The following is a 27779-nucleotide window of genomic DNA, read 5'->3' as shown; positions in this document are numbered from 1 at the left end:
GGGTGATTCATCAATGTGTCTGGTGTCTCGTCTGCCAACATTCGTTGGTAGATCTTAAAGATCCCATAGTGTCCTTTGTGAAGAATACGTGAGCTATCACCTGCACCATTAACAAGTTACAAATTCCTGCCCAAAACCTGAGTCGAACGTCAGTCTTGGCCCACCGATTCGTGAAAGACTTGGGCCAAAAACTTCCCCCGGCCAACCTCAGAAGAACGTGGGAATAATTTTGGCCATTCACGAAGAAGAAGAAGAAGAAGAAGAAGAAGAAGAAGAAGAAGAAGAAGAGGTATAAATATGTGCCAGCTTGATAGTAATGCTGTGAGCTGTTATTATGATTATTATTTTTTTAATAAATGTTAAAATTTGCAGAGCACATACTTGTTTATTATGCTGAGTTGATCCAGGTTATGTAGGATTAGATGCCATTTTACATGGTTAGATTAAGTATTCCAAGTGAGAGTTTAATGTCCAATGAACTGGAACAGAAATGTAGCACTTTGTCACCGTTTGTGCCTTTGTTTTCTTCTCCTCCTTCCATTTCAGTTTTTGTATCTTATTCTGCTTAAAAATACAAAAATGACAATATACCATACTAACAACAAATCCGTGAGGCTGCAGGATGGCCAATTGCATTTGAATTGCCTCTCATCGATTAGGATAGGTTAAAGTCATTTTGATGGCTCACTGTTGCACGGACGTCATTACATTTCGCTCCAAGTGGAGACAAAGGAAATGGAATACTCAAAAGATGCCACAGGGCTGACACTGATGTCCTTGAAGAAGACTATTGTGAATAAGTTGAGCAAAAAATAGCACTCTTGTTGTCAAGCTTTGACATTAATTGAGGATAAATATGTAGACATTTTAAACTGCAAATGAGCATCATGGCATGTTGTCAGTACTGCTTGAAGGAGAGAAGTTCCCCATTGTCACTTCGAATGATTTTGAGATGGGCACTTCCACTTCAGTGACTTGACAATGGATTTGGTGAAAGGTCGCCAATCTGTGACTCGGCTTGGATAGTCGGCTGACCGAAAGTTCCAGCAACTTGTGAAAGAGTCCAATCTGACATCGATCGACAACACACGGGTCCCAATTAATGTTTCTCGGTGTGGAACTTTTGTTACTTTGGGTATAAAGCAAATTACAGGTCAAAATTTATACACTCGGGGTGTGTATGTATGTATGTATGTATGTATGTATGTATGTATGTGCATGCACCAGTTACCTTGCTGCTCTAACTTATCTGCTGCCTGCTCACTCAGCCTGTCCTTCACCTAAACTCTTCCCACACATGCTCATTTCATTACACACGAAGGAGCAAAAAAACCGTTCCTCTCAACTATGGGTTTGATTGGCTTGCTTCGAATTATTAGCAGTCCTGCAATGTATCATCACAGCTGACATCTTTCCTTTCGTCAAACAATCTCATCTCTGTCCATCAGTTTGAGTTCCATCCTGGATATTCAACTTCGGATATGCTTTTGCTTCTCACCAAACAATTAATGGAACCTCCGAAATGGAACCTCCGAAATTAAACCTCAGAATCTCAAGCAAGTGGTCAGGCCTGTGTCTCTCCACAGAGCTCAGCATTCAACACAGTATGCCATATTGCTCTGCTTGCCAGGCTTTCTCCCTGTGGCATACAAGTCAACTTTCCTGGTTTGATGACATCCTCACTCGTGCAGTCAAAACCTTGCTCTCAATTGAATAGTCTCCTCTTCTCTCCCAATAGTGGCTGGAGTACGCCACATCGCAGCTGCGCCAAATTCCGTACCTCATGTATATCGGCCTCTCTAATTCTCTGGAAAACCATCGTTTCCCCTTCACACTGCTATTGGGAGTATAATAAAAGACCAGTGTGGAGGGAATTCCAAAATATTTTATTTGATCAAAAGGCATTTGGAAAGGAAAGCGATTAAAAACCCAATCACCCATCCCCCACCACTGATCCCCCCCCTCTCCCCCCCTCCCCCATCGCCCAGATGTCATTGTTTGATGTCCGTTTCTTCAGATCACTGAAAGAACATCCTGGTGACGTAGTTTCAGTGATTATGTGAAAGCAGATATCCTACAATGACTGCATACCTGTCCGAAACCTTCCTGAGCATGTTGCTTTTGCACACTACCAAACTGATGGGGACAATTGCAGAAGGGGTGTACCTTGAAAAATCGTTCATTAACTTAACTTCTTTCAAATTTTCTCAAACAAAAGGTGTGCACGAACCTTCAACCATCCTCAAATGTTGACAGTATCGATATTTATTATATTCTGACCCAACATAATTTCACCTTAATTTCTGCATCATTCATTGGATTAAAAACTTTAAAAACCACAACAACCAAGTTACTAACAAAGTTGCTTTTATTCTTGGTGGTTTGCTTGATCGATCTCATTATTTGTTTTTTTATCTTCAAGAGATGACAAATCTTTTAAGAACAGGTCGAGCTTAATTCAAAGCAACAAAAATAAATGATGAATTGACTTGTACCATTTGATGTTAAATAATTATCGATTGGTAAAGGTAGATGGTTCTCTGTACAAATTGCTAATTTTGTACATTGTCCATGGATGTAAATTGTCTACTCAAAGCATTTGGAAATGCCTTGACTGACTTTGACTGATGTCATTGACTGACTGGTTCTTGTTTTAAAGAAATGGTCTTAAATTTTGAGCAATTGCTGATTATTTCTTCATTTTCTTCCTCTTGGCTTGATGAGATGTATCCAAAAAGTCACGATCTAAAGTTGTAAAATGTACAGCGATACAGTAGTTATTCATCAAAACAGTCCACATCTGCCTTGTTTCTGTTTCTTTTCTCTGACCCTGGTGGGTGATTTGGTGACTGTAATGAGGTTGTGATCCTGTAAATACCATCGGTGAGTAATCTTGAATCACAACAACTGAATACTAATACGTTCCAAGAAGCTAAATTACACAAAGGTGCAGTTTATTCTGAATATCGTCCACGAGTTTGATCAGGCAGCGAGTGAGATGCCTATTCGTTGGCATTCTTTCCACTCGAACAAATTAACTCAGGTTCTGCTCCCTCTTGCTCTGAAACTTCCCCATGAAACTTTTCTCATTTATACTCATTTATATTTGCTACTTTGCACTTAATTAAAATACCGATCGCATGAAACACGGCAGTTGATAATTGTTATGTTACTTCTTCGTTCGCAGGATCTTAAACTTCAACGAAGGATTGTTTTTGGTTATCAGGTCTTTCGTCCAACTTTGACGACTTGGCTTTGTTTGTTTGGAAGTTTGAGGGGATGTTTAGGATGAAATTAATGTAAACTGCTATTGAAATTGTGAACTTGTAAAATTTCCTAATTTACTTGCACGATGGTTTGGAGAGTCTGGTTATGTTATGTTTGTTGTTATGGTTTGAATGAAAAAAAAAACCAAATATTGTGATTTAAAAAAAATAAAATAAAAAAAAAACCTTGAAAAACTTTTGTCTTTAATTCTACCTCCTACAAGTCGAGTCGTTCCAAATAATGTTTGCCTGATGTTTCCTTGTTGTTGTTGTTGTTTTTTTTTTCATTTTCAAATAAAATAAATCTCATGACTGTGATTTCTAAAGTTTGTTGACCTGATTCACAAAATGGGAAAATAATTCTCGAAGTCGGTTGAACAGATGGAACCTGGAAACATTCTTTCACTTTGCAAAGTTGTTTTTTTTTATGCCGAGCTACTTAGATCTGTTGTGAATCGTTGTTAGGGTGTCTAGTAGCTTTAACTTCAATTTTGTACTCAACCATCTGAAAAAGATAGGTTATTGTGACTCTTCGGTTGTGTCTTGTTACCCTACCCTCACCCCCCCCCCCCCCAATTATCCTCCACTTCTACTCACCCACTATTCTACCCACAGATACAACAGTCGTTGCATTCACTCAGCCGAGACTCATCAAAGCGACAATCTCTTGTGACGTCATCTGACTCTGGGGAATCTCCAGAGTGGCCCCTTCCACACGAAACGGTCACAGCAGCCATTCGAAAGAGCATGCAGCAGTCCCACCAGTCTTCCAGTGTGGATCGGAAAGGTGTGTAAAGGGATCGTAGTTTTGTGCAATCTGTTTTATCGGTATTGCTTTGTGTTCATTGAAGAACATTCCAGAGAACTGGATTCTAATTAGGAGATAGTTAAAGGGCATTTCGTCTCTCCTAGCTGTTCCATAATCCACATCCCTGCCTTCTCACTTGTTAATACCCCGCGCGCGAAGCGAAGAGCAGGGTGAAGGAATTGGTTCACTTTGTCTCTTCACAGACATCACTCCATATTGAAGGAACAACTTGATTTCAATTGATTGTTATATTTTGAACACGAATGGAACCATGAATTGGAAAACGAACCTGAAGTATGGCACACTTTGTCTCTGAAGTTAGCAAATTGTACGGAATCTCTTTGTGAGTGCGGATGCACACAGAGTAGCAAGATGATTTTTTCACTCTGCTTGTCTTGCAGACAAATTTTAAGGATGACGCAAAGGGTGGACAATACGGATACATAAGGAAAATTGAGTTTGACCAGTTTGTAATTTTTGTTAGTCTAAGGAGACGGGGAGATGCTACTGCCTGCCTGTCACAAGGATGAGAGAGTGGAGTCATCAGCAAAGAGATAGAGGATTTTCCAGTCAGTGAGATAATTGCTGAAGATTAGGAATAATATGGGGGCTGCAACACTGCCTTGGGGTACTCCAGCCTTGACAGAGACAGGAGATGAAAGGGTTCCGTTGAGAGTCACACGTCTACGAGTGTGTAGGAAGTCATTAATCCAAGAGTGGAGTTAGCTTTTGATTCCATAGGCAGACAGTTTGGAGAGCAAGGCAGAATGCCAGACTGCATCAAAAGCTCGAGATACGTCCAGAGAGACGGCCCTGATCTCATGCCCGATATCGAGGGCCTCCGTCCATTGTTGGGAGAGTGGAAGCAGCATGTCCAAGATAGAGTGACTATGTTTGAATCCGAATTGATAATCTGAGATGAGGCTCGATCTTCGAGAAAAGGAATGATTTTATGTCAACTGCGATGATTATTCCATGACCTTGCTGATGACTGGAAGAAAAGCTAAGGCCAAAAAAAAAAAATGTTGCATTGGCGTAACGGGTCACTGAAAAATAGGGTAGGTCGGTCGGGATCATTTTTTTTTTTTTTTTTTTTTTCCTAATAAATCCCAAAATTTTTGGATAATAAATCCAAAAATTTAATAAATCCTAATAAATCCCTCCCAAAATCTCCCCCGGCTCGAGTACCGCCCTTTTTGTCGGCGGGTTCTGTCCGAAACACTTCAGGGTTTTTGCGATCGCGATCGCAATCAACAAGATACTTGAAATCGATAGCAAAAAAACAAAAAAAAAACGTAGGGTCGGCGGAATTTTTAGGGTCGGGCGGGTTACGCCAATGCAACATTATTTTTTTTTTTGGGGCCTAATTGGTCTGCAGTTAAGGGGATCTGTTTTTGCACCTTCTTTATGTAATGTTGGCTGATTTCCAAGTATATATATACATACACACACACACACATGGATACATACATACACAGTGTGTTGAGAAAGTTTACACCCCTTTTCAAAATTTTCACCTTTTGTTGCGTCACAGCCTGGAATTAAATTTCATTAAATGAGACTTCTTCCACCTTTATTTACACATCATAACCAATGACGTCCAAGTAAAAAACATATTCTACAAATTTCAGAAAGCTAATAAAAAATACAAAACTAGAATATCTTGGTTGGGTAAGTGCCCCCCCCCATCCCACCCCTTATAATAGCAATTGTAAACTACAAGGGCACCCAGTGGTGTGCATACTCCCGCCACGCAATGCCCGGTCCATGAGAACATATTGGGCCCGATACATTTTTGAAATATCACGTGATATATCGTTTTTGGCCCTCTGTCTCAATGGTGAAGAAGCACTTTAAAAATTATAGCAGCCGGATCCTCACCAAAATGTAATGAGTTTGTCCTTGTCACACATCCAACCCGCTTACAGAATTTCATCCAGATCCATCCACAACTTTTTTGAGATATCCTGCACACAGACAGAAAGGGGGTGAAAACATAACCACCTTTACCTTCGGTGGTGGAGGTACTGAGCTCAGGTGTAACCAATCACATTCACAATCATACACAGTTAATTGGCCTCCACCTGTGTTAAATTGTTGTGATTCTGATTATTTCAGGATATAATCAGCTGTTCCTATAGTTTTCCTCTGCTGGAGAGTGCATTTCACAGCAAAGACTCAACCATGAGAACCAAGGAGCTTTCAAAAGACCTTCGGGATAAAGTTGTGAAAGGCACAGATCAGGGGATGGGTGTAAAATATTTCAAAGGCCTTGAATATCCCTTGGAGCACAGTTAAGACAATCATTAAGAAGTGGAATGCATATGGTACCACCAAGACCCTGCCAAAAACCGGCCATCCCTCTAACTGGATGGCAAAGCAAGGAGGGAGATTGATCAGAAAGGAGACCAATGGCAGCTTTGAAAAAGCTACACGCCTTTATGGCAAAGACTGGTCACTGAGTGCATGTGCCAACAATATCCCAAGCACTCCACAAGTCTGGCCAGTATAGTAAGGTGGCAAGAAGGAAGCCATTATTCAAAAAAGCCCACCTTGAGTCCCATTTCAGGTCTGTAAAAAACACTCCAGAAATTCCTTAGCCATATGGGAAAAAGTTTTGTGTTCTGATGAAATAAAGATGGAACTTTTTGGCCGAAATGCAAAACGTTACGTTTGGCATAAACGCAACACAGCACATCACCCAAAGAACACCATCCCTACTGTGAAGCATCTTGGTGGCAGCATCATGTTATGAGGATGTTTCTCTTCAGCAGGGTCTGGGGCACTTGTCAGGATAGAAGGGAAAATGGATAGAGCAAAATACAGAAAAATCCCAGAAGAAAACCTGCTGTCTTCTGCAAGAAAGCTGAAATTGGGATGGATGTTCATCTTTCAGCATGACAACGACCCGAAGCACACAGCCAAAGCTACACTGGAGTGGCTAAGGAACAAACAGATAAATGTCCTTGAGTGGCTCAGTCAGAGACCTGACCTAAATCCAATTGAAAATCTGTGGCATGACTTAGAGATTGCTGTCCATAAATGCTCCCACACAACTTGACTGAGCTTGAACAGTTTTGTACAGAAGAATGGGAAAATATTACCCAATCAAGTTGTGCAAAGTTGGTAGAGACCTACCCCAACTGACTCACAGCTGTAATTGCTGTCAAAGGTGCTTCCACCAAGTATTAACTCGGAGGGGGGTGGACACTTGTCCAACCAAGACATTCTAGTTTTGTATTTTTTATTAATTTTCTGAAATTTGTAGAATTTGCTTACGATGTGTAAATAAAGGTGGAAAAAAGTCTGATTTAATGCAATTTCATTCCAGGTTGTAAGGCAACAAAAGGTGAAACTTTTGAAAGGGGGTGTTGACTTTTTGTAGGCACTGTATCTATATTTGTATATGTATATATATATATATATATATATATATATATATATATATATATATATATATATATATATATATATATATATATATATATATATATATATATATATATATATATATATATAATGAATGTGTCGAGTTGATTTTCTGTGACTTTGTTGAAATGATTCACGCACTTGTTCAACGTCTGCTGCACTTGTGCTTGGTCGACCGGTACTTTTCTGTTTCTGACAACTTCCATTCTCCTTAAATCTCCTGTACCATTCCCTGATGCTCGCCCGCAATGGCGGATTCCTTCCATACCTTGTACGGAAATTACGCTGATCTTGCTTGTCGGATCTCGTCTCTGAACCATTTGACACACTGAGCTTTCTCCTGTGGTGTCACCATTTTCTTTTACATTAAACCACCAAACCTGAAAATAAATAAAACTTTATGAATTTCTGTATCTCATAAAAGAAAGGGTATTGTTGTATAATTTGTGGTACAAAATATATTGACAACCAAATTTGTCCAGGTCTTTTTGGAACACCCTGTATACTCGTCATTTGTGTGGGTTTTTGTCCTTTTGTACATTGAAACATACAGGTCTGTCTGTCTCTTTGTTTGTTACTTGCAAAATTGAAGATTTTTTTTTTCAAGTATATTGGTTGGTTGCATTTGTTATTACCCAGCGATTCCAAAACTAAAAACAGGGTTAAGTGATCAGTAGCGTACGTACGTATGGCGTACGTCGTGTCTGCATTTTGTTCAGAGCGAACATTGATGGAGGAAATTCAAACTACAAAATGTTACATGACAATGTGATATGGCGGTCACTCTTTTGAGGTCAACATAGGCCAATTTTCATCCGATTGACTTGAAATTTGAAGAGGATTTACATGTGAAGTGAGTGAATTCAACCACCAACTATTTTTGAGGTCAACGTAAGCCAACACATTTGCCAAATTTCTAAATTCCTCAATTTTCACCCGATTGAATAGAAGTTTGAACAAGATTTACATATCAGGTCACTGAATTCAACCATCCAATTATTTTTGAGGTCGACGTGGACCAAAAGGTCATCATAGTCCAAACAAAGGTCAACTTGGATGGAATGTCGAAAATCCTCAATTTTCATCCCATTGACTTGAAATTTGAATAGGATTTGCATATCAGCACACTGAATTCAACGAACAAATATGTTTGAGGTCAACATAGGCCAAAAGGTCAACATCAGCCAAAAAGTAGACAGTCGTTTCTAAAATTGTCAATTTTCATCCATGTGACTTGAAATTTGAAGAGGATTTGTGTATTTTGTCATTGAATTCAACGACCAATTTTTTTTTTTTTTTTTTTTTTTTAAGGTCAAATTTGAATTGTGGATTTCGCAAGTACCGTGCTATGCATGACATCTTTCTTGTTCGTGCTTGCTTGTGGTGGATGTACTCTGTGTGTGCAATCACCACCATTCTACTAAGCTGCGATGGCCACCACAATTTATGTTTTTACTTTTGCATGAAAATGAGGAATTATCCTAATACAACCAAAGACATCATAGATTATATGTGCAAATGCATTCGTGCACCAATGGACAGAATAACTTGAAAACTACATGGTTTTGTGAAAACAATCCCAGAAGTTGTATAAATAATTTTAAAATATGCCGCTTCTCTGTCTTTTGTGCATACGATAATTAACACAATATTCATCCAAGTCGAGCTTGTGGATCACAAGTTTTGTGTTGCCTGAGGCTGACTTTGCTCTTTGCTGCTTGTTTCAGATTTGGGAGTGTTTAATTTGCTTTTGTTGCTCGGATGTGCTTTTTTATGTCAAAATTGATAATCCCATCCACATCAACATAATGTCAAGAGTCAATATATATAGTATCATCATACAATGAAGCTCCCCTTCACCTCCCCCCACCCCCCCCCACCCCTGAAAGACCCCTTGCCACACTCATCGACAGTGGGAATTTGTTGTAGTAATAATAATAATCGATACATAATGGAGTAAGTGTATGCGATTATGTATATATGTATATTTGTATATCCACTCTTCACCCATTGAATATCTGACAGCTGACCTGGCATCACCCAAAAATGTAACCTGAAATACTTAACCTAAAGTTCCCCGAGGACCCACAAGACCGAAATGACCCAAAAGGCCCCAAAGACCCCAAATGACCCAAAATACCAAAAAGAACCCGAAGATCCACAAGACATAAAAGACCCCGAGGACCCTGAGGATATAAAATACCCAGAGGACCCAAAAGACCCCAAGGACACAAAAGACCCCAAAGACCCAGGGCATACAAAAGACCCTGTGGACATAAAAGACCACAATGACCCAAAATACCTGGCAAGGGGGTACGTAAAATGTAAATGCATAATGTAAAATGTGACTTAAGGTCCCTAATACTTCCCCACCCCCACACCTACACACAATCCCATGTTCTTAACCACCTGGCCCCCCTTTCCCACCACACGCAAACTCTGTGCTCCCCTCCCCCTTACTTCCAATCCTCAAACCTCTGGATCCCAACTCTGTCCCCTCTCTGCCCTCCGTCCCCAAAGCCAACTCTATCATCCCTTCCCCCTTTCTTCTTCAAGTTCTCAACTTCCTCAAACCCCAAGTCCTCAATCTCCCTTCCAACCCCAAGTCCACCCCTCCCCCCTCCTTCCCAACATCTCGATCTAACTCCTCCAATTCCATGCATCCACACCCCCAACTCTGTCCTTACCTCCCCATTTCTTCCTGTTCTTAACAACATTACTCAGATATGCACAGGGAACTTTGGCGTTTGAGAAGGCCATTCGGCCTATAATTTCTGCGTTGTTACTATTCCCATTTGTGAATTTAACGTTCCATCCTCATTTCCTCTTAACATTGTTCTTAACAATCACTTCCCCCTTTCTTCCCTTTTCCTTTCTGTAATCCACCCACCGGTGTTTGTTTGTCGCGCTCCTCCTCCTGCAGTTATGAGTGATTCCATCCAGACTTGCTACACAGGATAAACATGACCCCAATTAGTGCATAAGGGTGTTTTTATCTATGCCGGTAGTCTTGGAGGGGGGGGGGGGGAGACGCAAATTCTCAATGTAAATGTGTATTGTGTAGCGCCGCCTGTAGGTGGGGGAGTATATTACAAGTCTCCACCATTTACAGTGCAGTATTCCTGTCCCCATGTTTTCTAGTGCAGTCAGGTGTTTTGAATTATAAGAAGTGCGTTTTTTTTGTTGTTGCTTCATGCACATAACTTCATGTTTCTTTTGCTTACACAGAGCTGTCAGTTGCCGATACACCACCCAAATAATGGTATGCGTCAGAAGAACGTGTTGCATGCTTGAAACAAGATCGCCCATAGGGCAGGTGCTCTGCTCGTAATAATAATAATAATAATAATAATAATAATCCTCATCAATTATATGGCCCGGGATTTGAATCCCGACCAAGCTATAAACTGTCATCCCGGTGTTTCACATGCAAGGCAATGCATCAGTGTGTTTGTGCCGTCTGTCGCAATTAGTTTGTGGATGTCAAAGATCCCACACTGTCCTTTGTGAGGATTAGGTGAGCTCTCGCTGGCATCCTAGCCAAATTCCTGCATATTCGGTTGATTATCGTGCATGGGAGTGGTGACCCATCTCGGATTGTCATCTTAGACAAGTAAACGACTTGAGCAGAACTGATGCTCTGCATAGAGCATAGTACGTGATGATGATGACTCGAAGAGTGCGAATATTTTGTGACTGATGTCGCCTTCGCATAACTTCGAGAGGACAGCACATCTTAAAAGATCATGATTGTCAGTCACCTCAAAACTTCCCATGAGGTCCCATGCCAAATGTCGTGTTACCAAACAACGAAGGCCAGAAATGAGGGAGTTCCGTGCCGGTGATCATGCAGCTGATCTTAATTAGTTGGCCAAGCCAGACCAATGGTGACGTAACCATTTATAGCACTTAATAAGCCTAATTAAATCTTTGTTAACTCACCCTCAGTTGCCTTATGCTGCCATCAGAACAGAGAGAATGTCAACACATGAGTTTCTTAAGAACAGGCTTTTAGTGAACAAATCAGACATGTATTTGCAGAACAATGGGTCAATCAAATCAACTATTTACAACATGTATGACATTCCCCTACCCTACCTACCTGCACTCAGATTAATCAGTCGTGTATCAATGCACAGAATGGCCAGCCTCTGCTTTCAATGTGGAAGGGAGACGTGTGAGAAGACAGAAAGAGAAATGGAGACGGTACGGGCCCCTGCGCATTTCGCACCAACTCGGCTGGGCCGATGTTGCCTGATGGTTCTAGCTCCCACGTCCTGACTGATAATGGAACCCTATGCACTCTGCTTCGCTCCTGCTTCTCGTACAGCCACGGCTCCGGTGTTGCTCCGCAGAGCAATGACGTCACTCGAGCCTTGTACGCCACTGTAGGTGGATTACCCGGGATGATACGACTGGGGCAAAGGGTTCAGTGACGCAGGAAGTGGACATGGGTGCATGTAAGTGAAGGTGCACAATGGCACAAGGCAAATAAATAAGCTCAGAGAAAGAAGATGCAGGAAAGAAGGAAAGACGAAGAACAAATTGTGAGTATTGAGGAATCTACAGATAAAGCGTGAAATAAAGTGTCAGAAAGAAGCTCTTTGGTTTGGAGTCACGCCACGAGAGAACTTGGCTGTCGAGTCACTCCAAAGATGACAACGAAAAGTGCTTAAAGCCAGAAAGAATCATCAGTCTTCTGATAACTCGACTTGCAATATGATTCATACTGACTAACCCTAACTCCAATACTCTAACTCAGAACTGAACACTGATAATGAATGACTCTTCAGGCGACTCTGAACTCGGACTCCTCATCTCCATCTCTTAATATTCACAACTCCTTGCGTGTATCTTTTTATTACTTCCTTGCCATCCCCCACCCTCCCCCACCACCCCGTTTCTCTCATTGGAGGAATTGCAGAGGTCAAAGGTCCCCATGTCTTGTGTGATTGGTGTACCAGATTCCCATCGTTTAGTGACCTCGCCCCATAAGCGATGTTTACTGGATGCTACGTCTATAGTGTTTGATCTGACTTTCCCCACGCTGTCAGAATTAATGATTAGAGGTGATGACGATGCGACGTGGTATGGCTCGGTCGGTCTCAACCGTTTTCGAGAGCATAGCTGAGTGATTTTACAAGGAGGCTGTGAGCGAGGTCGGGCATGTGCTGAAGTTAGGAAAATGAAACTGATCGACAAGTGTGTGAAAGCACAATGGTGTAAAAGCAGGGAATCGGATTTCTAACTGAACAATCGCAATACAAACCTATCAACATGGACTTTAAACAGTTACACTAAACAGTGCACGATGAAATAATGAGCTTCTAACTCTGCGAGGATCTCTCGTAGTTTGACTCAATTATGAATCAGAACCCAGGGTAGAACACTTGAAAGAAAGCATTGGACCAACTGTCCTATCTTCTTATCCTTTATTAAGTATTGTCTGATATGAAAAGGATCATGATGCATTGTAAAACAGAAAATTGATGATTTCCATCTGTGAGCCAGGTGGAGCCAGTGGTTCCCGATCTCGAAGATCCTCGCTTGTATCAGAGGAAACCACGTCGTCTGATGGGATGCGAGCAGTGGCACCCAGTGACAACAATGGTTCTCCGACGCAACTTCCGCGCTCCCTGGGCAACGTAAGTCCAACTACAGTTTCTCTTCACCCGTCTTCACTTACATCAGAGCCTTTGAGCAGGGGCCTGTTTTGCTGCATTCAATTTGAGCAAATTCCAGACTTTGAGACCTGTCTCGGAGAATAGTAAAATTCATCCAAAAGTTGGCAGCAGAGCAAATTTTATTCAGTCAAACATTTGGGATTTACATTACCAAAAACTTGGGATCAACTTTAAAAAACACAAGTGTGAAAATAATTATGTTGGAGATCGGAATGGCTGCATGTCACTCTTCATCTGTATTTTGACTCAGTCAATTAATCCTTCAATTTTTGCTTATTTTGAGCATATGGTATTTTGCAACATGTTCACTTTCCTGATTAATCGAAAGTTAATATGCTACATCAATTTATTGAGATACCATCTCTCTATTTGTTTTATTCTATTTATTTTTGTTTCCAAAAATAAAACAAGACAGAGTTACTGACACAATAAGCTTGGTAATTAAGGTGGGAAACGAGGATTTGCAGATAATCCATATATATATATATATATATATATATATATATATATATATATATATATATATATATATATATATATATATATATATATATTAAACAATTGACCCCTCCCACACTCCTCAAGCCGAAGAAGCTGCCCAAAGCAATTCAAGAAGATGACACAAGGTAAGTGCAACGCTGTTTCAAACCCTTCCCAGAGTTCCTCAACAACGATCATCAGTGATAGCGTAAACAGCAATGCATACCAATGAGGCTCTAAAGCACATACCACTGCTTTTGACGTTTGCACGTGGTACATGCTTGGGAGCCTCATTTGTATGCATCGCTGTTTACGCTATGGCTGATGATTCGCCAACAAGTGATGAAACCGGTCCGGTAGCTGAGGGGAGTGTATAGCATTGGGATTCTCATGTGTGTACTGTGTGTGAACGTCCTTATCGTTGAGGAACTCTGGAAAGGGATCGAAACAGCAGAGCACTTACCTTGCATGGGTCTTCCTAGGTTGCTTTTGGCAGCTTCGTTGGCTGGAGCAGTGGGAGGGTTTAATTTTTTATATAATCCTAGCTACCTGGGTTTACTGGATTCGGTGAGAGCTGTTTGACTATTCCCTCCATTCACAGGTGAGAGATGTGGGTGGCTCTATACATATATATATATATATATATATATATATATATATATATATATATATATATATATATATGTATATATATATATATATATATGTATATATATATGTATATATATATGTATATATATATATATATATATATATATATATATATATATATGTATATATATATGTATATATATGTATATATATATGTATATATATATGTATATATATGTATATATATATGTATATATATATGTATATATATGTATATATATATGTATATATATGTATATATATATATATATATATATATATATATATATGTATATATATGTATATAGATATACGAGATGTGTTCAAAAAGTATCCAACCTTTGTTCATAAAAAATACTCGTATCCAGATGCAACAAACTTACACTAATCTCCTTCAAAGTAGTCCCCTTGGGCTGCCCCACACTTCTCCCAACGGTTCTGCCACTGTCGGAAGCAGCGCTGGAACGCCTTTTTTGGGAGGGCGCGCAGCTGGTCCGTCGCATTCCGCATGTCTTCTCTGGATTGAAATCTGGTCCCTTTCGGGGGCATTTTCAGCTTGGGGAAAAGCCAGAAATCACACGGAGCCATGTCGGGAGAGTAGGGAGCCTGACGAAGCACAGGTGTGTTGTGTTTGGCCAGGAAACTCTGCATCAAATGTGAAGAATGGGTGGGTGCATTATTGTGATGGAGCTGCCAATTGACCGCTGCCCACAGGTCTGGCCGTTTGCGTCGCACAGCATCACGAAGGCGACACAGTACCTCTTGGTAGTATCCTGCAACAGCAGGGTCCACACTTGGTCAATGATGATCTCATTTCGGGATGTTGAGGGCCTACCAGAACGTGCTTCACTTTCCACTGATGTGCGACCATCTTTGAAGCGGTTGTACCACTCTTTTATCTGTGTGGTGCCCATTGATTCGTTCCCGAAGGCCTGTTGAATCTTGCAGATCGTTTCCACTTGGGAATCGCCAAGCTTTACACAAAATTTGATGCAGTAGCGTTGTTCAAGTTTTTCCGTCATTTTGTCAAAAACGAAAATCCGACGGCGCTCACTTACACTTCCTCACTCATCGGCGGTCTGTAGACGACTGACAGCTTCTGCAGACGGGAAAATATTCACGCATACGGATTAGGATCGCCTACATATGAGCACCAAACCATGCTTCCCAAGCTTCATTTGTTTACGCACAAAAAATTAAGGTTGGATACTTTTGAACACAACTCGTATATGTGTGTGTGTATATATATATATACATATACACGGTGTCCCAAAAGAACATCCAACTTTTAAAATGCTTCGTTTGATCTGAAAAAAGCAGTAATTTTGTCACTAATGCTTCATTTCTTGTTGCAGAGACCCTGAAGTTTATTTTGATACCAAGCAAGCGCCACAAAAATGCCAAGACTGACCGTACAACAACGGACGAAAATTGTTGAACTTTGGCACCAGACGAAAAGTGTCATACAGGTTCAACGTCTTTATTTGAGACATTTCGGTATCCACTTACGCCATGCACCAAACTTTTGGACAATAAAGTGCACCATCGCCAAGTTTACCAATGTGGGAACCATCTGTGTCCTTCACAAGGGTCACAGTGGTTGGAAGAGGACAGGTTGTAGTGAAGAAAATGTGGAAATGGTGAGACAGGCGGTCGTTCAGAGTCCAAAAAAATCGATTCGACGACTTTCTGCCGAGACAAACATTCATAAGAGCACCGTTCAGAGGATCCTTCGCCAAGACATTCATGCCTTTTCATACAAAATTCAAATGGAAACGGTGCTTACTGATCAACAGAAACACAAACGACTCGAGTTTGCAAATTGGTTCTCAGGAAAGTTGGAGGAAGATGCAGACCTCCTCAAAAAACTTCACATGACGGACGAATGCCATGCTCACTTGCCCGGGGAGGTAAACAAGAAAAACTTTCGTGACTGGGGAACTGAAAATCCTGGTAATGCATCAACTGAACTGGTACCTCGATCTGTTCTCAGTCACCATGTGGGTGGCGGTTGGTTGGTATGGGATAATTGGTCCATACTTCTTTGAATATGACCAGGGACGCACTAGCATGGTAAACCAGAGGAACTTCGCGAAATGATTCAGATATTCTATCTGCCTTAGCTACGTACTCAGACCCGTAGGAGAAACAACCTGATCCCGATGAGAACCCAGTGGTTCCAGCAGGATGGGGCATCGCCCCATACAGCCAGGGAAACAAGGCGTTTTCTCAACCAACATTTTGAGGGCCGCTTTATCTCCCTCTACGAAGACGTTGAGTGGCCACAGTATTCCCCTGACCTTACTCCTCCAGACTTCTTCTTGTGGGGGCATCTGAAGGACAGGATCTATGGAAACCCTCGGCCTCAGACTCTTGATCAGCTGAAGGAAAACATCCACCGAGAAATCCAGAACATTCCTCAGGAAACGTTTCCCAAAGTGATGGAGAACATGACAACGCGTTTGCAGGCAGTGATCAGACAACATGGAGCCTACGTTGAACATGTGGTCTAAAAGAAAACGACGATTCCATTCCAAAATTTAAATTTTGGTGGCAATTTTGACATTGATACAATAAACTTCAACCTTTCAGCTTTCTATCAAACCATATATCTTTTTTTAAATATATGTTATGACCTTCCTCTTCGCAGATGAAAAGTTGTATATTTTTTTGGGACACCCAGTATATATATATATATATATATATATATATACACACACATATATGAAGCGCCGCGAGGAGTGATGTTAGGGACACATCAGCCATTTTGGAGTTAATGCCATGTAGCACTATTTCAACCCTTACCCTATCATCCGAGCCTATCATCATCATCATATCATTAAAAAATGTCGCTTACATCACTCCTCCTCGCGGGCCTCATACGTAGATAGATATAACTCTCAATCTTTTGTTGTCATACTCTTTGTATCACCTGATATGCAGTGCAAAAAAAAGCATCATGAAATATGTTACTTTATATGAATAAATGAAGGTTTAAATAAAAACAATTGATTTTTATTATTCAACTGATCATCTACAACACACCTGTGTTGAAACTTCCTTCCTTTCAAATGCCATACATGGATGCTGGTAGCATCATTTGCTGGAGGCCTGGCTGTGCTGCTGAAGCAGTGCCCCATATCGATGAGAGCAGGGATTTGGAATTTGTGAAAAATCGGTGAACTCTTGCAGGAACTCTGAACAAAGGACACCGTGGGATCTTTAATGTCCACCAGCTATGAAAAGACGATCTGATGAAGGAGAAATAAATGATCAATTGTTGAGCAATGAGTCCTTGGCACTGTCTTTATCCAGGAATATAAAGATAGCAGAACAGCCAGTGGTGATTGCAGAGTGCAGGTCAGACCATTCTACCTCATTGAACCACCAGACACAGTGATTGATGCTTTTGTAGTTCCCCTTCAGAGAGATAAACACTTTCAATAATATTTGACATGCAGAGCCAAGGAGAACTGATTCAGAGAAACAAAGGTTGGAATAAAAGTTGGACATGATCAAGTGTTGCAGAGAATCATAGCACCACCACTCCGCCAGCAACAAACATTGTTGAAGCCTGAAGTGTTATTTTAAAAATAATTATAAGGAGCTCATGATTTCGACCTGATCATTTGTGATCGGTGTGAGGAATAGATCTGTGTAATATGAAAGCTAAATAATCATGAACGGTTTTTGAAATATGTGCACAAGCCAAGTTAGCGAGATGTTTGTCATGACGACATAATTCAGCCAATCACAGCTATCATGATCGAATCGCGGTGAGATAATGTCATGATGTTTTTATATATATATATATATATATATATATATATATATATATATATATATATATATATATATATATATATATATATATATATATATATATATATATATATATATATGTATATGCAGGGGTTCACACAATTTTTTTAATGAGGTTCTCCAATGAGTACCAGCATAAATAGTTTGGTACTCACACAAAAAAATTTGTCTACTTCGACTATGCTCGTCTGCTTTCTCAATCGCCACTCCGATTTTTTTACGTGCCACTCAGCTTTGTGTGCATCTTACTCCTCTGTAATCGCTCTCTCAGAACGTTCATTCCAGACGAGACTCACAAACCGCTATTTTCCCCCGTTCTGGATGCTCCTCGGGCCTTCTTTTCTTCCTCTTCACGAGTGCGTTCTCCTTTGCTCTTTATTTATTTATTTAATTTTTTTATCTTAAAAGTTGTAAACTTACAATATAGCTTATAAATTATCTTGTTACAATTTATAAACTTGATTTTGTACACTTAAATTTTGAAATCCTTTGCAAATCAATTATCAAAATTATCACGGAAGAATCTTACCAGCACAACCTGAGTAAACCCCCTCTTATTCCTCTTCACTCGCGTGTTCTCCTCAGATCTTATTTTTTTTAATCTTGTAAGTTACAAGTTATAATATAAATATTATATTCTTATAATTTATAAACTTAATTTTGTACACTTAAATTTTAAAATCATAATTTCTCTGAATTATCACGGAAGAATCTTACGAACACTCGATGAGAAAACCTTCATCAAAAGTGTCTGTTGTGCTGGTACGCTTTTGAGATTTCAGAGCATCTTTGAAGTAGGCATTTAGTTTGTTGTTTTTACCGCACATGAATGTCCCCAATCTCTGACCTTATCATAGGGCGGGGGACAAAAAGTATTGCTACATCGAAGAACAGGGATCCAAATGCTTGATATAGATTGGGCTGGGCTGGGGTGGTGGGCATAGTGGGCATAGATACGGGAAAGGAGCTGCTGATCTAGACGACAACACCGCCATCAGCATGAGTATTGGATCTGTCAGTGGTATAAGGAATAACCATGGAAGGAAATGAGTCATCACAGAATATGTTGTGAAAGAAAGGTTTCTGTTGAACAGCTGATATCTCAGGATGTTAGGAGAGGTTCATGTGATTGAAGCAAAGGCTTCCGATGTTCATGGGCCAGAGGGAAAGGGTAGCATGGTGCATTACTGGGGCAAGGAAGTATGGGTGATGGGGAGGTAAGGAGCATAGGCAGGAGTGGTGTCTGTGAAGACACTGCGAGAGGAAGCACAGGTAAGGCAAGAGCTGAAAGACCCAGGAATAAAATCAGAAAGTCGTAAGGGAAGAGTCGTCTCCTGTGACTGCGTTTACAACAAGGAGGGTTCCATTTTTGAATACCGATGCCAGCAAAATAGATCTACAGTGGTTGAAATAAATAAAGAGCAGGGATATTGAATGAAAGGATGAGATTTTTCATGAAAATAATAGTGTTGTGCATCATCGTCTCAGACTTGTCATCGTTAATTTCCCACGGTATATTTTAACCAATACATAATGTTTTGGCACTTGCATTCATGAAAATCTTATGATGTCAATTATCATTCCTCTTCAGCTCTTGTAAAATTTCCAAGGACGAGTTGAGATGCAAAACAACATGTATGTGGGTGGATTTTCTTTTGTATTGCCTGACCAACTGGTTGAGTTATCTATCATGTGGTTAAAAAAATAAGGTTTTCCTTCAACCAGCGTACATTTTCTTCGATGTTAGGTTTCAAGCCGAGAAAGTCAGAAATAGTGCAAGAACAGAGATAGCTTTACTTCCAAATTAAGCAGTGTGGTCTCCGTACATGTCAAATGCAGTTATGATTTGTACAAATAGGCAAAACCTTGAAAAATATTAAATACATTTCAATTTTTGATAATCAGTTGCTTAATTTATATTCAATTTACCCATCTATCAAAATGTGATTTGATGATGCAATACGTTTTGTTGATTAGCCTAAAGGTTTTGCAGTTTTTCGATGGAAGAAAAAAAAGTTTTCTTTGGGGTGGTTGTGCTCTGTGACCCTGACAATTGTTGTGTTTCAGTCTTTGGAAGATGTAAATGGACATTTGGCATCCAAAGAAAAGGACAAGAAGAGACTGAGCTCTTTTTCCATAGTCATGAGGGGGAAATGTCGGAAATCTTCAGAACTGGCCCACCATGATGGTACAATTCAGTGATGTGCTTCCTCTCCTTCATGCATTATTTAATTGCCCTGATGTTTTCCCCACATTTTATATGCTGCGCGTTTCCTCTTCCTCATGCCACCCTTTTAGCCTCGACACTGCACTTGAGTCCAGCTCACCAGCCTCCACTGTTGGCTTATGCAGAACCATCGCAAGTACCACTGGAGACGGTGCCCAGCAATCAAGCAGGCCTGGGAGGCACTCCTGTACAATACGGGACACCTGTTGATGCTGCCACGAAGATGCAACTGGTGGAAACCACAAGGGTCAGTTGACGTAGAATGCAGTGAATGAAAATGAATGTCTTTTTTTTACTTTTAATTCTGACCACTTTCATTGTGAGATATTTTGTGCAAGAATATTTTGCATCCAGTAAGAAGTTGCATGGAATGGCAGTTGTTGCCTCAAATGTTTTGTTGCATAATATTTTCTTCGATAATGTTATTGTGGTAAACTAGCAGGCACTCTCTGCTGTGTGTGTGTATATGTACATATATATATATATATATATATATATATATATATATATATATATATATATATATATATATATATATATATATATATATATATATATATATATACAGTAGACTAGGTGTAAGTCTGCAGAGTGTAACTCGTCACTTCGCCTAAGTCGGCAGCGTCAAAAAGTCCCGAATTTATCTCATGTTAAATGCCTTTGAATAAAGGGTCATCCCTCTGTAAGTCGTCATCTCTAAGTCGTCACTTCGTCTAAGTCATCAGATGTTGTCCATTCCCACGTAATGGAAACTCAAGTAAATTACCACTCCTAACTCGTCACACGGAACTGCTGCCTCATGAGAAGCCCGATTTCATGGAATCGTGATGCTCGCTCATTGGTACACCACCAGTGATGGGCTATTTATAATTGCGTACACACGTTGATCACAATGCAGGCAGGACAATGGCGACGAAGTGTAAGCTTACAACTAAAACCTACCAAGAAAAATACGACATTATCCAGTTTTGCGAGGCAAATCCACTGATGAAGAAAACCGACATAGCTGAGAAGTTGGACATCAAACGGCAGACATTGAACGATATCTTGAAGAATAAAGGCAAGATATTTGGACAAGTGGAGAAGATCGTGAGGCCGGTGGGAAGTGTGAAATGCGTGAAATGTGTGTCCTTTGAAGATGTCGATGACGCGCTCATCATCTGGTTTCGGCAAATGTCGGCTCAGACAAATATTCGGTTTCGGCCGATTCGGCCAAATATTCGGCCGATACTGTCTTTCGGTGGAGGATTGCCCAGCCAACATCATGGAATACAATGACCGGTTTGAATCCTTTCTCATGCACCAGATGCCCAAGAGTTTGACGCAGTCAAACATAACGGATTACTTCGCGAAGAAGTAAAGGATCGATCGAGCTTAGTGTTGAAGTCCGATCATGGTTTTATCTTGGCTTGTTTTGTACATTACCGCACTCACTTACACATAGGCATTGAGTGGTAATCATCACCACGATGACTGTGTGTCATGTAATTTGTCACCATCCCATCACCGATGGTATACGAGTTGTCATACAGAGTTGTTCATTATCTTTACTTTTGATAAACTGATTCATGAATTCCATCTTTGCTTGATCACTTTCCAACTCACCAACTCACCCCCATCTATGCCCCGAGGATTGTGTTTTCCTTTTGGTACAATAGCCGGCTCTCACACATATGTGTCCAGGCCACGCGCGACTTCATCCTTCACCCCACAGTCATCATGAATGTTTGCAGACGCGAAAGTCGTCACATTTCTAAGTTGTCACTTTTTTCTCGGTCCCGATGGTGACGACTTGCGCCTAGTCTACTGTGTGTGTGTATATACATATATATATATATATATATATATATATATATATATATATATATATATATATATATATATATATTGTTGTGGAAATTCGCAAACCACTATTCAAGTCCCTTAGGTGAGATTTCTCTGTAAGTACATGTGTAGTCAGCCCCAAACCCATTGTTTAGAGGGAATAAATGTGATTCATTTGGGCTGCGACCCTTTGAGATAGGCGTTTTTCTGTTCTATCTTTATTTTGAACCAACCACGTCTCAACCGCCATCACACAACAACCACCAACCACAACTCCGCTTCACAACAACAACAACGCCAACAGCCACGATCTTTACTTTCACAACTCGCTCCCGCAAACATCGCATCACCGCCATTCCAAACGGCACCAGGGCCATAAACCACCACCATAAACCCTCCACCACCTTCACCTCTCTCCTTCTGCGACCATTCCTGCACCACCTGGGAGCAACGAGCGTCAGGCTGTCCTGGGCTCGTACGGGACGCGCGCCGAGCCGCGAGTGCAAAATGCGGCCTTTCCGAGGAGAATTCGGATCAGGAATGCTGCACGCCCACTTCTGATCCGTCCAATCAGCAAGCGCGGGGCGGTTTGGCCCCGCCTCCAGGCGCGTTGGTGTAGAATCGAGATCTGCAAGTTCTAGGATCAGGGGAGACTCACGCCCCTTTTTCTCCGTCCAATGGGCGAGCGTGGCTCCACCCCCGAGCTCGTCCTGATCCGGAAATTTGCATATGGGTTCTCCTGCCGGCCTATAAAGCGCCGAGCGCGGGGCGAATTTGGAGAGAGTCGGTTTGAGCAGAGTCAGTTTGAGCAGAGACGGTTTGAGCAGTCGGTTTGAGCAGAGTCGGCCTTGGAAGCGTGGAGAGTCGGCCTTGGAAGAGCGGAGAGTGGCAGAAGATCGGAGAGAGTTTTGAGGAAGAGTCGGGTTGGAGCGCGGAGTGGAGTCGGGGGGCGAGGGCGTACAGGTCGTTTGCTGCAGTCGGCTGAGGAAAATTGGGGGAAGAGACCGAGGAGTTCGGGTCCGAGGCAAGGAAGACGGCGGGCGGCGATGAGGTCGCGGTGGAATCGCTCGTCACGGGACCCAAGCAAGCAAGCTATACTCTTTCCCCAGATCATCAACAATTCCCCCCCCCCTTTTCCCTCCACGCTGAGATAGTGCGAAAAGGGGGCCCCGTTCCTACCCCACTCCAAGCAGTGCCAACGAAACCCGCGAAGGAGCACGAAGTCGGGGCACCGCCACGCTGCCACATTTGCGGCTCATCACAAAGACACGGGTAGGATCCACCTGGTCTCGCGGACCTGACCGCTCTTTCAGGTCCCGCGCAAATATTGGCCCACAGGCCCCGTCTGCCCCCTTGTCTTTGAGGGTGGCCCTTTCCTTTTGTTTCTGTGTAAACATGTGTGTGTGGCGCCAGTCTGGTGAAGTAAAACTGTGTAAGTGTTGCCGTGTGTACGCGTAGTCGGTTGTAGATCTGCATTGTTGTGTTTCTTTTGTTGCAATTACTTTATGTGCATTCTGTTTAATTGTATATGTGTGCTCTCCGTGGGCCGCGGAATAAATGTGCATCATGTTGAACTGTTTTCCCGTTTCGCTTCGTCTTTTCTTGAATTGAATCTCCATCTTGCTTCACGTAAAGGGTTGGTAGTGGGCTTAATACACCCGATAATTAATCGGAACCGTCGAGGCCGACGATAACACTGCTCGGTTATCCCGATAGTACGGAACGGCTCGCTTAAGCGGCCCGTGTCCGGGGTCGACCTGCGGCGAGGTGCGATCGCCCGGTCTACCCTCCGCGTGGGTACTTAGGTAGGTCGAGTTTGGCGAACAACCCGGCCGATTGGCACGATCGTGGTGAGGCCGAAAGACCCACCCGTGACTAGCTCCCGGCGTTAGTCCAAGAGGGTCACGACAGAATTGTCCGTCCGGTGGGTGACGTGCCGTGATTCGAGTTACGTGGCCGTTCGCACGCCGGCGGGCGCGAATTCACAATATATATATATATATATATATATATATATATATATATATATATATATATATATATATATTTATATATGTATGCATATATATATATATGCATATATATATATATATGCATATATATATATATATGCATATATATATATATATGCATATATATATATATGCATATATATATATATATATATGCATATATATATATATGCATATATATATATATGCATATATATATGCATATATATATGCATATATATATATGCATATATATATATATGCATATATATATATGCATATATATATGCATATATATATATGCATATATATATATGCATATATATATGCATATATATATATATATGCATATACATATATATATGCATATATATATATAAATTTATATATATATATATATATATATATATATATATATATATATATATATATATATATATATATATATATATATATATATATATATATATATATATATATATATATATATATATATATATATATATATATATATATATATATATATATATATATATATATATATATATATATATATATATATATATATAAATTTATATATATATATAAATTTATATATATATATAAATTTATATATATATATATATAAATTTATATATATATATATATAAATTTATATATATATATATATATAAATTTATATATATATAAATTTATATATATATATATATAAATTTATATATATATATATAAATTTATATATATATATATAAATTTATATATATAAATTTATATATATATATGCATATATATGCATATATATCTTCTTCTTCTTCTCCTTTCGGCTGCTCCCGTTAGGGGTCGCCACAGCGGATCATCCGATCCGCATAGTGATTTGGCACATGTTTTACGCCGGATGCCCTTCCTGACGCAACCCTGGTCGCCTCTTAGGACACAGGGATATGGTACACCTATTTTAACCGGGGTATACACCGGCCCAGTACACTGGTACTCATTTCGCCGACCTCGGAAGGATGACAGGCTGAGTCAACCCCCTGGTGTATTAATTCAGTGGCCCAACGGGGCTTAAACTCAGGACCTTTTGGATCCCAAGCCGCTGCCCTAATCACTGCGCCAACACACCAGGCTATATATATATATATATATATATATATATATATATATATATATATATATATATATATATATATATACATATATATATACATATACATATATATATATATATATATACATATATATATATATATATATGTATATATATTTGCATATATATATATATATATATATATATATATATATATATATATATATATATATATATATATGTATACATACATACACACAAGCCATTTGCAGCACATACTTGTAAGGCAAGGAAGATTCCCATTACCCTTCTTGTACATTCGTGCCCTCAGATGTTGGAGAATCACAGTCAACTTAGCACTTTGTGTTTGGGCCTGCATTCTTCCATCAAATGATAAAGAGAAGAGAGAGAAAGAAAGAGCTGGGGTATATGGCTTGAACACCTTTAAACCTTGCGGTAGCTCTGAGGAACTGATGCAACCACCTGGTTATGGCATAGCCAAGACTCGTGAAAGGTCCCTGTCCTCCTATCTCCCCTGCGGTGTGCAGCGATGGTCCCCAAGCATCTTCGAAGTGCAGCGCATTTCAAAGTGCCATGGATTTCAAAGTGCCATGTGTCTCATCATGTAAAGGAGGTGTCTGACGACTGAAGACTATGAGGCTCCAAAAAATGAGACAATACGAGAGACAGACAGACAGACAGACTCGGACTCAAGGACTCAAAGGCAGGTGAAAGTTTCCAAGACCAGACTATGTATGGTACTGAACTGAACTCTAAGCTCATGTGGCTTGCCTTGTATGATCACCTGCCCCCTTTCTTAGCGCCGCCACCAGACCTCATTGGAGGATGTTCCAGAGTCAAGATGTCGTTGCTTCCAGTGTAATTGGTCCTGCACGGTGAGTTCCATCGGCCTTTCCTGCAGATTAGGCTGGCTGGGACTGGGTATGTGCCCTTCTCGATCCACATTTCTCCTCCCTCACATTTTGGTGGCATTTGGCTGCTTCTACCTGGTGTTAGGCTCCTTCTTCCCAGAAAGTTTGCGGTCGCAGGTGTCTCATCTGGTGACAAGGGTAACAATGGGTGACTTACCCCGGTTTCAACCGGTTCAAGGAAAGAATAAGTGAGAGCAATAAAAGAGTGCAAGTATCTTGTGCTGTAGATAGAAAAGGACAGAGAAAAGAAAAGGGTGGATGTGTAGCATACACATAAATTACCATCGATCTAATATATACCCAATGCATATTTGTCCACTTGCATTACAACACACTTAACTACACAGATACATTGAAATAACTTGTTGTACTATAGATGCAATATTTTAACCACGAGGAGCAATAACCACAACAATATTGTACCTGCATGCCTTGCACTCCAGCAGCTAGCTATATCTCCCATTCTTCTCAGAGTAATCCTTTTGGTTTGCAGACATGCCTTTGAATGTTGCGTTGTCTTTTACTACTGTTGCTTCTTTGTCTCGCGAGAATTATTCGAGTGTATTGAGTTGTATAAATACATTGACCTGTTTGTCATGTATTCTGCAGGTACTACCAATGACCCAGTGGAGGTCTGACGTCGTCGTCGCTTGGCTGGAGGTGGTTATGTCCTTACCGATGTATGCAAAGCCTTGTCGTGAGAATGTGAAAAATGGAAAGGTATCTGCACTCTTTGCCTGCGATGCCCAATTGTTTTGAGATGCTCAGACCTCCCAGATTGTGTCCCTGTCTGGTGTATAAACCCTAAAATTAGGGATCGTTCTTTTCTTCATTGACACACTTCATCCGTGCTTTAATGATGTTTTTCCACACCTGTAGGTTGGTCTGTGATGCAGCACATGAGGCTTTGTTAAAATGGTGCTTGTTGGATTTATTTGGGAATGACAATCATTCGAAGAAGAATGGCTCTATAAGATAAAATATTTCTTACCTTTTCTTGATCCAAACTTTTTATTTTCAGTTCTTTTGCTGCCCTCTGCTGCTTATTCCTTTTCTCTTTTTTTTTTTTTTTTTTTTTTTTTTTTTCTTTTCCTTGTATTGCAAGGCAATTCAGATGCTTAAGAAAACATTTTGATTTTTAGCTGAAATAATAGCTTACTTGTCTATTTGAGCAGCTTGATTGAAATTTGAGTCCCAGTTCAACTTGATCCTCAGTATGAATCCAGGAAATGAAAAGTGAAAGGCTGAAAAAAAAACAATCAGTTTGGGGAGGGGTGGGAGCATGATTGGGGGAAAAAAAAAAATCAATGATTGGGTGAAATGTAAAGATCGGTAGAAATGCATGAATCGTAGAACATGGGAGGGGGATAATGAGGATGCCAAATATACTATTACGTGGAAGGTGGGGGCCGGGTGGGGGTGGGGGGATCCATCCATGGATCGTGATCGCGTTAATACTTCAGCATGGACTGTGTGATCACGGCGAAGATTACGTTTCCCCTTGTAAAAGGATATTTCTCAGAAGTATACTGAACAAAAATATAAACGCACCAACCTAAATATCTAAGTCAAGATTGCCATTATGGGAAAATGGTCAAA

The 27779-nt window shown here is 40.5% G+C and overlaps 1 protein-coding gene across 7 annotated transcripts in view; it reads left to right on the top strand.

The window, feature by feature from the left end:
- The window catches only part of LOC147028844 (kazrin-like), a 245926-nt gene that overhangs the window by 179398 nt on the left and 38749 nt on the right, over positions 1–27779 (top strand). For all 7 annotated transcript variants that reach the window (XM_085879616.1, XM_085879612.1, XM_085879615.1 and 4 more), the window contains 5 exons: positions 3882–4053; positions 13015–13148; positions 20187–20307; positions 20418–20593; positions 26790–26900. In XM_085879616.1, the coding sequence (XP_085735742.1) occupies positions 3882–4053; positions 13015–13148; positions 20187–20307; positions 20418–20593; positions 26790–26900 (714 nt within the window). The remainder of the gene's footprint in view (positions 1–3881; positions 4054–13014; positions 13149–20186; positions 20308–20417; positions 20594–26789; positions 26901–27779) is intronic.

Source organism: Eptatretus burgeri, chromosome 4 (genome assembly GCF_056783735.1).
Source record: "Eptatretus burgeri isolate ZD-2024b chromosome 4, Ebu_testis_v1, whole genome shotgun sequence".
Lineage (NCBI taxonomy): Eukaryota > Metazoa > Chordata > Myxini > Myxiniformes > Myxinidae > Eptatretus > Eptatretus burgeri.
Note: the sequence above shows the minus strand (reverse complement) of the source record. Positions and strands in the feature narration are given on the sequence as shown.